Genomic DNA, 16,885 nt, shown 5'->3' with positions numbered 1-16,885 from the left:
TTGAATAAATGGGGTTCTTTGATATACCAAATCTAACTGTGTATGTAGATTCTTCATTTTTGGTCCTGTTTTCAAATTGGTCTACACTAAAGTCCAAAGGGTCCAAAATTAAACTTAGTCTGATTTTAACAAAAATTGAAATCTTGAAGTTCTTTGATATGCTGAATCCAAAAATGTACTTAGATTTTTTATTATGGGCCCAGTTTTCAAGTTGGTCCAAATCAGGATCTAAAATTATTATATTAAGTATTGTGCAATAGCAAGTCTTTTCAATTGCACAGTATTGCGCAATGGCAAGAAATGTCTAATTGCACAATATTGTGAAATAGCTAATTTTTTTTTAATTAGAGTTATCTTTCTTTGTCCAGAATAGTAAGCAAGAAATATCCTATTGCACAATATTGTGCAATAGCAAGAATTTTTTTTAATTGGGTCCAAATCAGGATCTAAAATTATTATATTAAGTATTGTGCAATAGCAAGTCTTTTCAATTGCACAGTATTGCGCAATGGCAAGAAATATCTAATTGCACAATATTGTGAAATAGCTAATTTTTTTTTAATTAGAGTTATCTTTCTTTGTCCAGAATAGTAAGCAAGAAATATCCTATTGCACAATATTGTGCAATAGCAAGAATTTTTTTTAATTGGAGTTATCTTTCTTTGTCCAGAATCAACTTAAATCTTTGTTATATACAATATACAATGTATATACACTTTTTACTACCAACTGATAAATTTAAATAATCTTTACCATTCAGTGATAACAAGCAGTTTTTTTACATCTTAATATTTTATGATGTATTTAAATGAGTAGTTATTGTTGCAAACTCCATTAGAAATTTGAATTGATATCAGTTTTGAAAAAGGGAAACGGGGATGTGAAAAAAAAGGGGGGGGGGGGGGGTTAAATTTTTCTCATTTCAGATTTCATAAATAAAAAGAAAATTTCTTCAAACATTTTTTTGAGAGGATTAATATTCAACAGCATAGTGAATTGCTCAAAGGCAAAAAAAACCCTTTTAAGTTCATTAGACCACATTCATTCTGTGTCAGAAACCTATGCTGTGTCAACTATTTAATTTTAGATTTAAAAAGTTTGAAGAAGAAATCTTTAATTGATTTGTAAAATCTTGGCATTTGTTTTGTGTAAAAAAAAACCATGTAATGTCAAAAATTTGATCACAATCCAAATTCAGAGCTGTATCATGCTTGAATGTTTTGTCCATACTTGCCCCAACTGTTCAGGGTTCGACCTCTGCGGTCGTATAAAGCTGCGCCCTGCGGAGCACCTGGTTTGTATTTTAATATACCTAGGAAGGTTATATTGGCACCTGTCAGAATGAAACAAAGTTTCACAAGCCATTGACTTCATGATGACCATACTCAGTCTCAATGTTACTTGTATTAGATAAGGTTTCAGCTCTATCATCATCATAATCTATTCTTCTTAAAAAAACAATGATTTGAGATGATGATAAAAAAACATTACATTCTGAAACTTCAAATAATTGAAGAAATAATGTTTTTTTTATCTTCAACATTATTTTTTATTATAAAACTGCATTTTTGGTTCAGTCCTTAGTGTTCTATATATAGTTAATGGCCAAATTAACAATTAATTTTACTTTTATTGAACCAAAATAGTTATGGGCATTTGTTAGGTTAAATACAGTACTTGCTTCAACATTAGATATATACAATAATCAGTATCATGATAGTGATTTATTTTGTTTTAGATTGAGGTAAGATTGTATGATTTATTTCCCCTTTTTCAAGGATGTGGGTGTGACTGCTTTTAGTTAATAATGAAGTTCAACCTTTATGTGATGAAAACTTTACTGTTTAATGTAGGTTCGAATATGTCTGTTTTATAATAGAGTTCATTCAACCTTTTGAAAATAAATTTAGTAACATTTACATGACTTGGTACATAAAAGATTTGAAACTTCTGGGTTTTTGAAACAAAGTTCACTTTTATATACAATATATATGCTGGCCCTGAGTTGTAAACATGTGAATTTTAATAGTTTGATAATAGATCTAGAAGATCTGTTGAGAAAGATTTACATGATGTCTTATTGTTTTGCAAAGTTTGCAAATATCTTTACTATTCAGTGTTAGACTTTGTTATAAAATCTATATACTGAGTAGTGATGAAGAGGTCCTTGAACAAAAATTGTCATCAAGCTATTCATAAGAGTGTATGTTTTTTTTACCATTGCTATAATGATTTGTTGTATCAATGAAAACGGAGGGATTCTTCCATTAACATATATTTTTCAAACCCATCTAAAGTATATCATGTGCAACTTAGTTGGTCAGTGTAACAAGGCTAGAGCTCCTTAACCTCCTACATGTTGCTGTTTAGATCATGTATGATACATGTACAAAGTATGTATCATTGTATGAACCACACACCTATACAATTATTAGTAATAAAGACTTTATGACAAGAACCCACAAGAGAATTATTTGTATTACTTATAAATTAGTTATTGGTCATTTTATAAATAATTGAAACAATACAGCAGGTTAAATATCATAAATGACATAAATGAAGCAAACAAGAATATTTTTAAACTTCCTCACCACCTCAAATAAAAAAAGACCCATTTCTAAGACAATGATCTTCAGCACTCAACTTTTTAAAACATAGTCAACAGAATGCACAATCAGAAGATAGATAGTATGTACAATCAAGGAGGTTATAACCTCAATGGTACAATGTACAGTATAGATATATAGAAGATGGACAGAAATAACTGGGTTTTTTTACAGAATCCTAAGCTACAAATTTTGGTACATTTCCAGAAATAAAGATTTAATGTATATTTCAGACAAGGCAATTATAGATCTGATGTTGTTAGTATCCTGCAATGTAAATGTCAAATTATATATCCTGCTGTGAATGTCCATTTCATACATCGATTTATATAGAAATAATAATACAATTCTAACTCAGATACAATTTGCTTAATTGCAGATTAAATTTTGAGAACTTTATTGCCCTAGTATGAATATATATTATAGACATTGAAACAACAAGGGTTATTTTAGTCAAAGGTCATATTTGAAATGAGAATTATAATAAGGAAATAGATAAAAATAACACAGATTTGTAACAATATATATAATTTTTATTTTAATCTGAATCATTAAGGTTGAATACATTGTTTGTGTAAATATGGTATGTACAAAGTATAAAAGTTACAATTCAAGATTTTTTTTCGTGTTGATGAAAATAATTTCATGTACAAATGTATGTATGTAACTGTAAATGTAAAATAGATGGACACAAACGATCACATACATTGTTTATGCAGTAATGGACAGAATCATGTACATACATTGCAATGTACACAATTTTAAAATTTACTTTCAAAGATGTTTAATTTTGGAACATACATGTATGAAATTAAAAATTTGAATAAACTAAATGGTAATGAAATGTACATGTACACAGTTGTAATGTTCAATATAAATGTTAGTTTAATAATACAGATGAAAAATTAGTTTAATAATACAGATGAAAAATTAGTTTAATAATGCAGATGAAAAATTAGTTTAATAATACAGATGAAAAAATAGTTTTATAATGCAGATGAAAAATTAGTTTAATAATACACATGAAAAATTAGTTAAATAATACAGATGAAAGATTAAAACAAAAGTTTACAAGACCTCAAACAATAAAAAATTATAATAAAAAAAAATATAGTGAAAAGATAACAAAAGAAAAACATTTCTTCTTCTCAAGTTTTTCGATGATTGAAACCCTGATTATAAATAATGATTAAGATAACTAGGATAGAATGGCTTCTTCTTTGAGCTTGGATAATATTGATAAATTGTTATCAGGAAGCCAGTTTGTTTACATGACAATTAGTATATCAAAGGAAGTTTTATGTAGATGTGTGATTGGGAGATTAAAATATTAATAAGGTGTGAGATGTGACAGGATGCTATATTATATACAAATGTATATATATACATGTATATCTAAAGGGAAGTACATGTACAGGCTTAATATTAAACAGATTTGGGAATTATTACATCTCTATTGAACACAATCATGAAGTCTAAGGTAAATTTTCTAAAATGTTTTTAATTTCAATTGTGACCAAGTTTGACTTTAACTTACAATAAAAGAATTGTAATAAACAGATTATTTCATGAATCTTCTATTTATATATATATATATATATATGTGAAATAAAAATAGAAGTAATTATATGATGCCCTTTTTTATACAAATCAATGAGAATGATTTGCAATAATATTTATTAGATTGGCAATGAATGTTTCCAAGTTTCAGGGATATATATGTTTCATTGTCATGAATTTGAAATGAATAATTTATTTGTTTCAACAATTCAATCAGCAATTATTTGATCAAGAAATACCAAAATATGTAATCGCCTTCAAAAATGATATTTTTACCAAATACTTTATTTTTCAGAGTGTAAAGAGAAATGCATCATTTACAGATGGTGTGAGCTGGTTACAGATCAAACATGAAGGGTTCATAAGGCGATTGTCTGATTCCTTCTATCCTTTAAGGTAGGCATAGAGATAGAGAAAAGTAAAATCACAAAAAAATGAATTTGAGGAAAATCCAAAATGGCAAGTCCCTAATTAAATGGCAAAATCAAAAGCTCAAACACATCAAACGAATAGAAAACAACTGTCATATAATTATTGCTGACTTAGTACAGGCATTTTTATGCCCCATTTATGGGCTTTATGTTTTACGTTCTGTTCATCTGTTTGTCTGTTCTGCTTCAGGTTAAAGTTTTTAGTTAACTTCTCAGCAGCCAGTTAATTTATAGTTGTAAATTATACAATTGGATCAAATTTATACGATGAAAAGGTTAAACAGATTCGAACAATTAGATTTATAAAGAAAACAAATCTAAAATTTATTATAATTGACTTAAATTATAAATACCAAAAATTAAGAATGGAAGGGTTGAACAGTATTAAAGTGACCAGTTATTATATCTGAGTGGTATGTAATTGACCTATTTTTGACCTATTAAACTGTGTCAGTTTTGCCCCCTTAGCTTAAATTGGTACACCTGCCCGTTGCATTATTATTACAACACAGATTAAGTGGCCCGACCTTGAAATTACAACATAATACATGTTCAATTCTCAATATTATTCCTTGGTTCAAAATAAAGTGGAGAAAATTACAAATAATATTTTAACTGCTCAAAAGTTGATATAAATGTTTAAGTACATTTTTGTACCTAGAAATCTTATATGAGTTGAAATATTGATTAAAATGAGAAATATGAAAATGGGAAAAGGTGCCCATGTTTTTGTATCAGGTGATTGAGATGTAGGAAACAAAATTGACTTGAATTTATCTTTTCTTCCTTTCATTTCACAAATATTTTATATAGTATAAATAAAGACCAAAAGAACTGATACATGGAAGATCATATTTAAAAAAAAATGCATTATTTGTAAAATTGTGCCATGATTTTGATATTTTCAAAATTACAAAGATTTATCTGCACATGTATTGACAAAAGAAATTTTGAACAAATATGTTAGTAAAGATAATGATACAATGATGTACTTTAAAAGGGGTTTTATGAATCACAGATAATACCTCCATTACCAAACACTACACTCCTCCCCTGAAAACAGACATTCATTAACAAAGACAACAACAAAGACAACAACAAACAACACATGGTATAGACGCTAGACAACCTTAACTTGAAGACAAATCTAAGATATTGAATTTAATATAATTTAGGGTCCAATAATTTTAAATTATGATTGACTTTACACACTAGTTGCCTATTCCCATGAATCTAGGGAGTTACAGTAGGCTGTCTTAGGAGGTAAAGAATGCTTGTGAAACATTGACATTTCAGTCTAGGCATGTACAAGTTTATGTCATCAGGTTTAAAAGCCTGCTGGTATTTGATACAGTTTTATTTCTCCATCAAATATACAGGATAAAGGCTTGTTTGATTTCACCAGAATTGATTATATATTTATACTGATATAATGGTGTTATGTAATTTATTCAAAGTTTTATATCTTTTGTACTTAATATTATGTTTGAAGGCAGTGTTTTACTGACACATAGGTCACAATTTTATTAATAAATCATGAATTATATGTGCTCTAGGAGAGAATACAAATAATATATTTGTGGAAATATGTAAATGATTTTGAAAATTCACTAACTTTCGAGACAAAACAAAGAATTTATTGATAATTATAAATATTTATATCTTAGACCAGACAAAGTTATATGATACATCAATATTCTGTCAAATGTCCTGATGAAGTGTACTATCTGACCATGATTTAATGTCCACAATTTAATTGAATTTAGTTGAAATATTTCCAAGATGTACATGATGTAGGTGTACAATTTACGAGGTAGAGGTATATACAGGTTGAGAAATAAAGTAACATGAAAAGAAATGTATCATGTCTGCTTTGTTACCTGCATCAATTAAAATCTGACATCAAAAGATATCCTCTTATGCATCTTATTCTAATGGTTTATATAGATACTTATGTTCTGATCTGGTTTACAGTATTTGTGTGCTGTAATTATAGGTACCAGACTTAGAAGAAGTTGGTCAATTGTTATGCTACCCTTGATATTTATATTCAAAGTTGGAATAGTGAAAAATAGTCTCAACTCTAGGGCTGTACAGTTTCAAGCATCTTTTCTAAAACAGTTTAGGGTTGAGATTTAAAACCATCCACATCTTCACATGCCTGCCTCATGTCTAGAACCAAGATTGCTAGAAGATAAATCAATAGTTTTCTTTTTTTATATTTTTGTTTTCTGGGGGTCCTGGTGGGGAATGGAAATCTGTAGTTAATGTCAAACTGCTTTTCTAGACTCTGTTAGATTTAGATCTAGATCTTTACATGATCTATGGAACTGGTTGATTGTCTCTTGTTATTCTTGTATGATTGGGTTGCTGTACATATTTCGATGTATACTTCACATTTCCAATTGTTCTTTTTAATTAAGCTATCAAAGAACAAATTGATACCAACAAAGGAATATAACTATCTTTTATAACACCTCAACAATTGTTTAGTTTTTTAAACAAAGTTCTGTGTAAAAATGTTCAATTGTGCATTCATGCAGATTTAGTAATTATTTTGACCAAAGACTTTTTCTTAGATTCATTAAATAGAATCATGTAACATATTAACATATAAACAATCAACCTTTTCCTCTGTGACCTCAAAAGCTAAGATTTGATTTCATGTCTGATGTGTGTACTGTAAAGTTAAGCAGAAAGATGAATACTTTAATTTGTAAAAATTAATTCCCCTATTGTATGTCCATAAAGTATGACATTAAGTGTTGACCTTCCTGTTAAGGATCAAGACAATTTTATAGGTTTACACCTGATTATTGGATAAACAAACACAATAGACGCTGAAAAGTGTTTATTGTTTATCTCCATTTTATCTGTCTGGTTGGAGGCTTATTGCTATCTAAATACAACTTTGTATACTGTTGTTCTTGAAAAATTCAAGGTTATGGGTATAGGGATAGTTAAGGCTATTGAACCATAATGGTTTACTGTTTTTTTTTCTTCACTTTATAAGATTTTAATTAGTCTTTAACTGAAATGCAGTAACTAAAATTATATTGTGGGTCTAATATATTCAGATATGCAGGCTAGAACATTTGTAGTAGAAGGTTGACAAGTATATTTTTATGCTCAATTTATGGGCATTATGTTTTCTGGTCTGTGCGTCTGTCTGTTCGTTCATTCATTCGTATGTTCATCGGCCTGCCCGTTTGTTCGTCTGTCCTGCTTCAGGTTAAAGTTTTTGGTCGAAGAAGTTTTTGATTTACTTGAAGTACAATCAACTTGAAACTTAGTAAACAGGTTCCCTATGATATGATCTTTCTAATTTTAATGCCAAATTAGAGCTTTTATCCCATTGTCACGGTCCACTGAACATAGAAAATGATAGTGCAGATGGGGCATCTATGTACTTGGGACACATTCTTTTTAAACTTTGTTTTGTTGTTACGTTGCTTCTAATAGACATCAATTCATAACCCCATACCAGTGTTACCTAACTTTAATTTGTTTCCAACCATTACAAAAAGATTTCATTAACTTAATTAATATCCAAGAGGATTGTAAACTTTGATATACTAGTATATTATGTTTTTTCTAAGGAAGGGAGATAAAATCCTTCTCTTTCTCTTGGTAGTAGACACGTGCAGTTTGTAAGGAGTGAAATATGTCATTTACTGTAGACAAGTTTTGTTATGTATTAACTGAAGAGCTTTTTGAGCAGTTTGACCCTGGATTATAATTGGATATTTTATTGTAAGAGAGAGTGACCCTTCTCAGGTTTATTCTAATGTATATTTGTATTTTCAGAAGGGATAGCAGTAAAATGAACATCCCTCATCGTATCTTGACCCCAGATGAAGATAAAACATTCAGTAAGACTCTGGAGAGTGACAGCAGTACAGAATTTGTTACAGCACATAACTCTCTGGCAGACGTAAGTATACACTACACTCTCCTCCCAACACAGAACTCTCTTTGAGATGTAAGTGGTCACTACATTCCCCTTCCCAAACAAAAACTTTGTTGTAGAAGTTTTAAGCGCACCACCCTTCCCCTAACACAGAACTCTCTGGCAGACTGAAGACTTCATTACACCCCTTCTCCAGATACTGGTTGATATGAACTCTTTTGAAAGTGTTAGCCTTCCCCAGCAATGAAAACTCTAGAAGACATAATTCTTCACTACACCCCTTCTCCAGTTGAAAAGAACTGTCTTGCATATGCAAGTCTAACTGCATATCATTCGTTCTCTATTTTTTCACCAAACTTTCTAGCATTGTCTTGTGATATACCTATAAGACAAGTTAGATATTGACTTTATGTATGTAATTTATATGTTTAATATATACTAATCATAAAATGTGCCAAGGTTTTGACATTGAATGGTCAGTTATTGTCCACAGTACAAAAAGTTGACTAGATCATGAACATTGTTGACATAAGTCCACTTAAATCTTTCCAAGGATTGTTTGTGAACTGCTAGGGATTAGTGTTTAAGAAGATTGGATAGTATTAAAATGAATTTAAAATGACCCTTTATACTTTAGACTTATGTGATGAAACCTCAAGGTCTTATTTTACACAACTTTAATATTTATGTTTAAAATTGAGAGCAAGAGTTTTCTAAACCAAAACTTTCACAGACCAAGTTTTTCGCATGTATAAACTATAAGGCAAAAACAACTTGGACTGAATTGATCCACACACTCTAAGACAACAACTTTCACTGAATCGATCCACAAACTATAAGACAACAACTTTCACTGAATTGATCCACACACTTTAAGACAAAGACTTTGACTGAACTTATCCACAAACTATAAGACAACAACTTTCACTGAATTGATCCACAAAACTATAAGACAACAACTTTCACTGAATTGATCCACACACTTTAAGACAATGACTTTGACTGAACTGATCCACACACTATTAGACAACAACTTTCACTGAATTGATCCACAAACTATAAGACAACGACTTTCACAGAATTGATCCACACACTTTAAGACAACGACTTTGACTGAACTGATCCACACACTATTAGACAACAACTTTCACTGAATTGATCCACAAACTATAAGACAACGACTTTCACAGAATTGATCCACACACTATAAGACAACAACTTTGACTGAATTGATCCACAAAACTATAAGACAACAACTTTCACTGAATTGATCCACACACTTTAAGACAACGACTTTGACTGAACTGATCCACACACTATTAGACAACAACTTTCACTGAATTGATCCACAAACTATAAGACAACGACTTTCACAGAATTGATCCACACACTATAAGACAACAACTTTGACTGAATTGATCCACACACTTTAAGACAACAACTTTCACTGAATTGACCCACACAATATAAGACAATAACTTTCACTAAATTGATCCACACACTTTAAGACAACAACTTTCACAGAATTGATCCACACACTTTAAGACAACAACTTTCACAGAATTGATCCACACACTATAAGACAACAACTTTCACTGAATTGATCCACACACTATTAGGCAATAACTTTGACTGAATTGATCCACAAACTATAAGACAACGACTTTCACTGAATTGATCCACACACTTTAAGACAACAACTTTCACTGAATTGATCCACACACTATTAGACAACTATTTTCTTTAACATCTTTTATTGATCCACTCATTATAAGGCAATATCAACATTCACGTAATTGATCCACATACTTTATTACCATTTTGCAAGGATTTCATGAAAGGTCAACATTTTGCTAAGAAACTGGCAATATTACAAACTTTGTATTGGTAAATTTATCTGGACAGACAACTGTTTGTTGCAAAGTTGCAAAAACAACTCTCCCCTGAAATAGTTGACAAGATTATATTTCTTAATGAGAACAATTTGTACATGTAATGACCTCAGTGAATGGTAGTATAAGGTGACAGTGACGGTGACAGTGACGCAGTGACGACAACTGTTTGATCAGTTTTGTAATCATTTATAGTTAACAGGTGTTTATTTAATTTTTGATTAGATAACTACATGTGGTAAATGAACTATAATTATGGTATAAATATTAGCCTGAGATAAAAATGTTAATGGTTATATTTCATAGTACATTTGTAGATACCTGCCCTCAAAGCGCAATTGTGTTACAATTTTAAAATTTTAAAACATTTTTTCTGAATAAGTTTTTTCAAGAGTGTTGCTCTGTACTACAAACCAGTACCCACTTATAACTTCTTCACTACACAGTATCAGAAACAAATTACCTGCACAGTTCACATTAAAGATCAATCTATCATATGATACAGATTGAAATGTTAATGTAATTCAGAATAGTTGACTCATGTGCATCACTGATCACACAAATGTAAATTAAATACTTAAGTTATTGGTTTGTACCTGATTTTATTCTTGCCAAATACTGAGCAAGGTTAATGTAGAAATATCATTATGAGGTCTGTAAGATTTTGGATTCATAACCATGGCACTGTCCTGTTGTTAGTCAGAAAACATTCAAAATGGTTAATTTATTGCAAATTTTTTACATATGTCCAGATAACAGAGGACTTGAAATAGTTCTCATTTGCCTAATTACTTAGTATTTGCTTACAGATTGTAGCCACATACATGTGGCTTAGTACTAATGAAACTGTTATATAGTAAAAAAAAAAAGCATTGATATAAAACATTTTTTCTAATGATGTTTTATTGAAAAAAATCACCAAAGACACATTATCATCTTTGAACAATTGTGTACACTAAATATAATTGTCCAAATAATGACTTAAATGATTTCTACCTTCAGCCAAGCATGTCAATGTCTAACCCAGTTTCCTGCAGTCATTAACACTATTGAAGTTTAATAATACCATCTAAAGCCTTAGATTATTGCCCTATCAAGAATATAGATAAACATGACAAGATTTCTATTGAATTATAATTCATTATAATTTATTACTGATGGCATTTTATAATTATCTTGTCTTTGTCCCTTTACTTGTCTGTCCAACCCATCTGTTATTGTTATCTACCCCTTAGGACAATTGTAGGTCATACATGGTTTAATGTTTACCTGAGATTTACCTCACATTTACCTGGTCAAGGTGTGCTGTAAACAGCTTGCACATTTATATCATGTTTTGTGTATATGTTATGGTTTAGTGTTTCGATAATTTAATATATTGAAGGATTTACATGCATAAGTTTATATTTTCTCGATGGGATTAAATTATATTATTGAGGTGAGTTAATTTCTAACATTTACACCTGATCTTGAGGTGACCATCCATTACGGCATAGATCAAATGTAACAAACATTATCTTTATATTAGTTAAATAAATAATTAGAAGTTAAAAATTGTCCAGGAGTGTCTCTAGGCTTGAACTGAAAATACATTAAAATACATTTTTATATGAATTATACTTGAAGTTGTTACTCTTATTAAAGAAATATTTGAAATTTGAATACTATTAAACTTTCGTTATTTAATCATTGAAATCAGTGGATGGAACTCTGAAAATGATTTCCTGAATTTCTAGACCTCAAAATCTAATTTATTCTTACAAAATATTCAATCAGAAAGGAATTATTACATAATTTTTTAGGTATTTTGGTACATGAATGATTTTTTTTCATTTACTGAAAATTCAGGATTTATTGATAGGCTTTTATTAATGTGAATAATCAGAATTTGTCATTTATTTCAATAACGAGATCTAACATTCTGATATATCTGTCTGATAGCTGATACAAATTGGACCCTGTATGCACATTTTTCTGAAATTTCAATAATTTAAAATCACACAGCTTAGTCCATTCTTTACAAATTATAGAAATAAATGCATGCTATAATCTCAAAATTTAAAGTGCATTAAAATTTGGGCAGCAGCCCTTTTGCGCCAATTACTGTTTTTCAGGGGTATCATTTGCGCCAAAGTTTGTTTTCCAAATGTATCAATTGCGCCAATATTCAAAACTCTTTTGCACCAATTTACCTGTACATACACATTCTATCATAAATATTAATGATTAATATTTATTCTTATTTATGGCTTAAAAAAGTATCATATGTTAGGAGATATTTCACCATGAAGATGTAAGCATCTGGAGAGAACTGACTTGAAATGCATTAGACAGTCCATGTACAGAGAGAGAAGAAAACTTATTGCTAGCTGAATATTTAATACAAGATATGCCAAAAGAGAAGAAATAGAAGTATTTGCTGATTATGTTTTAGCTACATATGTTGATGTACCGGTAATGAAGCAGACGCATTCCATAGGAATTATTATGAACTGTTATATGCATATCATCCTTCATTTTTTTTGTCTTTTTGGACAATAAAGTGAATTTACAAGCTACTACATATATTAAATTGGGAAGTACCCATGCAGCAGCAGTAAGAAGAAAGTATGTTTCAGAAAAGGAAACATTTGCTGTGTAAACTACTGTTTCCAAGTTGGAAATAAAGGAGGGGGGAAGTCATTTTTCTTCTAATTGGCACAATCGTATGTTTTATTTTTGGCGCAAATGATACCATGTAGGTGGCGCAAATGTAGCATTGGAGAAAAAAGGTTGTGGCGCAAAAGGACGCATTTTTGGCGCAAATGGATCTCTCCCAAAATTTGTAAATACATTTTTTTGTTGAAATTGTTTGACTTCTTTAATGAGCATTGGCAGATTTTTTCTCCTTTATTGCTGGTGACCATGCATTGATGTAATTTTTTACCATTTTTGTGTGGTACTGAGGCTTGTCAGGTAGACGTTTATTAAACCAAAAATAATTAATTTTAAAAAAATTTCCTAAAAGGCAGTATAATTAAAGGAGTTAATAAACTTCCCAAACTCAAAATAGGTGGAAATTTACATAAAAATGACCTAACCTTTGTTAAAAGCTTATAATGTTTAAATCAACAAAAGGTGAGATTACTTAAGGTGAATTTAACCTGTTCAAAGCAGATCAAAGCACATAAAGGTATCAAGCTTGTCCTTGAACTTTGAAATTGATCTTTTATTGATTATTGAATATTTAAATTTAAATTCCGTTTTAAATTTTGGAGGGATATTAGCAATGACAACATTTAGTTCAGTTATATTTTTTTATTTTGGATCGTTATTTATTTAGATTTTTCGGGACTTACAGTTGTCTTTAATATGGAACAAAGAAATCTGTAAGATTGTTTACATCTTGAATATGGGACAAAGAAATAATATATGTGATGAAATATGTGTTTATAAATAGATTTTTGGAATGAAAATAAGGATAAAGTGAAACTAACAATATAAAAAATGGACAATAGAATAAATTGAACAACAGTGACTAAGTCTATCCCAAGGACGATTATGGTAACATTTGTTAGATGCATATGATTTCAAACTCAGTAACGATTCGCGATCTTCAAGGAAAATTTGATCCTGTTATTAATAGTAACAAAGGTTTTTGTTTATCTGTCAGTTGGGAACTCTACCAACAATACTTGTGATAATCTAAAAATAGATAATCTCAAAATCATCCAAACAAGCAGAACTGTTATGGAAGCTTACATGGTATGTCTTACATTTTATCAATGTTTATAAATGTTTGATAGTTTATTGTTTGGTTTCTTTAGTACATACACATGATAAGATCAGTTTCTTAGGTATATATGTGTTGAAATGTTTCCTTCATTGTGATTGTTTTGGTTTTGTTTATAGAGGGGTAGATTATAACTATCTCATGATACAGTGTATATATATAAACAGATTAAGAAAACATCTGGGTTTTACAGTAGAATCTCCTTGTGTTTATTTTCTTTCTGATTTCCAATCTAGATGTATCTGGTTTTCCAGGATTTTGATGTCAGATTCACTGGTTTTCCAGGATTATTATGTCAGAACTACATTCTAATCATCACCTTCAGTTGTAACATGACCAAGTGGAATTTCATGGGTTTCTGTGTTTTTTTTAAAGATATTTGAAGCCAGGTTGTGTGGAAATCGCTTTGAATATTTAATGTCAATATTGGTGTTGAATTGAGGTTAGATGACAATGTTAGATTGATATTTGTGTCAACTATTTAGCAACACAGACTAGGGATGCTTGATATGATCAGAAACAGCCATGCTTATTACATGACATACATTGGTTGTTTGGTCAGCTATATAATGTTTTTTATGTTTCAGATATATCCATATGCATTTTCTGGATATTCTGTTGGGTTTTTTTGTCAACTATATGATGGGGTGTTTGATTCCGATATCCCTATATATGTATTTTCAGGGTTTTCTATAGTTTGACGTAAAATTTAGTATAGTCATTTGGTTTAAAGATATCCCCTTGCAAAATGAGGGTAGCATTTGTGGTTATACATGTATGTATTATGACCAGGTGATTAGGATATCCCTGTGAACTTTCTGAGGGTTTTTGCATTGCTGTTCCAATAAATGTCAGTATGTTGTTCAAGTAGGGTCTGACTCAAGGAATGAAATTGTCCTTTCTCACTTATTTTGTAGCATGTTGAGAAAATTATTTGTCAGCCAAGGTTACATTGAACATGTCACCATGTGTAAGTCCCACTATGTCATTCTAACATGGATCATTAAATCTTAACAGATTTAGATTTGATGGTGTAACATTTGATAGAATGTCGATAATGTCATTGACTTGTTAATAGTTTTTTTTCTTCAGGATATAATATATTCACTATCAACTAAAAGGTTTATCCTTTATGTACTGAATATAATTTTTATTTACAAGTAAAAAGTGAAAGCAAGAATACACTTATTTTCAATTACTATACTGTAGGACATAGAGATATAATCCCTTGATAAATTGTATGAAAGAGATGAAAATTACAATCATAATAACAATATGAAATGCATGGCCACTTTTGATTCTTTGCAATCAGTTCCACAGTTGATAGTACCAGTAATTGAAATTTGCCACTATCTATTGGACATTTGACAGTCTCAAATTTAATTTTACTGGCAAATTTTTTACTGGCAAATGTCAAATTTCCAGTGACAACTTTTCCTGTGCTTTCTTATAATCTTAAAATGTAAACAAATGTGGTTATAAAAAGTTATGTTCAGTACTTGTATTAAAATAATCATGCATGCATCATGACCTACAAATTTATTTGATGCATTGTATTTCCCAGAAACCCAGCTGCTCCATGCCTCAATATTGTAATTGTATTTGACAACCTGTTACCTTTGTGTATGGGCCCCTTGATGCTATTCTTATTTGTCAATATTTCATTTCAAAATGGACTTTTCTATAAAACTGATGCTGATTTCCAATAACATCACCAATAAAATCTATTGATAAATAAATTACAAAATTGTACAGGGTAATTCATTTGGCAAATAAAACTTAACCATTGATAGTGTAGTAATTGAACATTAATCTTTAGTGAAACATGGAAATTGTTACAATCTTTGTCAACATCAAAGAGATTAAATTGATGAAGTCATTAATTAAATATTAAGTAATGCTACATCAGTGAACACGACAACACCTAATAGGATGGTATATATGTTTAATACATGTACATGTACAAACATTTGTGGTCTAACAATTAATGTATTTTCATGTATAAGTACCTGCTTACCTTTTGATGATCAAACATATTTGAGATTTAACTGATACCTTTGTAAATCTAGATATGGGTACATGTTAACTTGCATGTTATTTAAATTAGTTCTAATTTCATACAAATCAGATTTTGTCTTTTTCTGATCTTTGTTAAGTAGAAAAAAATAAAGGAAATGTATTTAACAGTTTTAAAAAAGAAAACTAAATCATAGATTCCCAAATTTACAAAAAGTAATTTAATCTTATTGTTGTAAGATTATGAAAGAAGGAAAAAATATCAATTTATTAGATACAAGTATGATTTGCCAATATTCAGATGTAAGAAAGAAGGAATTACCCAAGGAGATCACTATTCAATTTCACATTTTCTTGACATTTAAGGAAATTGTGCAGCATTCTGAATTGTTTAAAAAGTTTGCATCCACTTGATAATCTATATTTAGGATGTTGACACACTGAGTGAGCTAAATTTTTGTCATCATAAACTACATCATCTTAGCTGAACAGCTATTCTCGACTGGTATTTGAAGGTCGGTGGACTTCTCCTGGCACTCCGGCTTCCTCCCCCAATAAAAACTGGCCGCCAAGAAATAGCCTAAATGCAGTGCTTAAAAGTGGCGTTAAAACACCAAAAATCAAAATCAAATCGACTGGTATTTGACCATCTTAATGTAAATTGCTCTCACTTCTTATTGTTGTATGCTTTAATGATT

At 30.0% G+C, this 16,885-nt stretch overlaps 1 protein-coding gene across 9 annotated transcripts in view; it reads left to right on the top strand.

The window, feature by feature from the left end:
- The window catches only part of LOC139511486 (ras-specific guanine nucleotide-releasing factor RalGPS2-like), a 56,567-nt gene that overhangs the window by 22,265 nt on the left and 17,417 nt on the right, over positions 1-16,885 (top strand). For 5 of the 9 annotated variants that reach the window (XR_011662032.1, XR_011662033.1, XM_071298263.1 and 2 more), the window contains exons 2-3: positions 4,462-4,562; positions 8,405-8,531. Coding sequence is in view for 7 of the 9 variants with exons in the window: in XM_071298263.1 (XP_071154364.1) it covers positions 4,462-4,562; positions 8,405-8,531 (228 nt within the window). In the remaining 2 variants the exon portion in view is untranslated. Of the gene's footprint in view, positions 1-1,690; positions 1,745-3,986; positions 4,087-4,461; positions 4,563-8,404; positions 8,532-11,682; positions 11,838-13,640; positions 14,144-16,885 lie in introns of those variants that run through there. The other 4 variants (XM_071298268.1, XM_071298265.1, XM_071298269.1 and 1 more) reach the window with 4 other exon arrangements.

This window comes from Mytilus edulis, chromosome 2 (genome assembly GCF_963676685.1).
Source record: "Mytilus edulis chromosome 2, xbMytEdul2.2, whole genome shotgun sequence".
In the NCBI taxonomy this organism is placed as follows: domain Eukaryota; kingdom Metazoa; phylum Mollusca; class Bivalvia; order Mytilida; family Mytilidae; genus Mytilus; species Mytilus edulis.
Note: the sequence above shows the minus strand (reverse complement) of the source record. Positions and strands in the feature narration are given on the sequence as shown.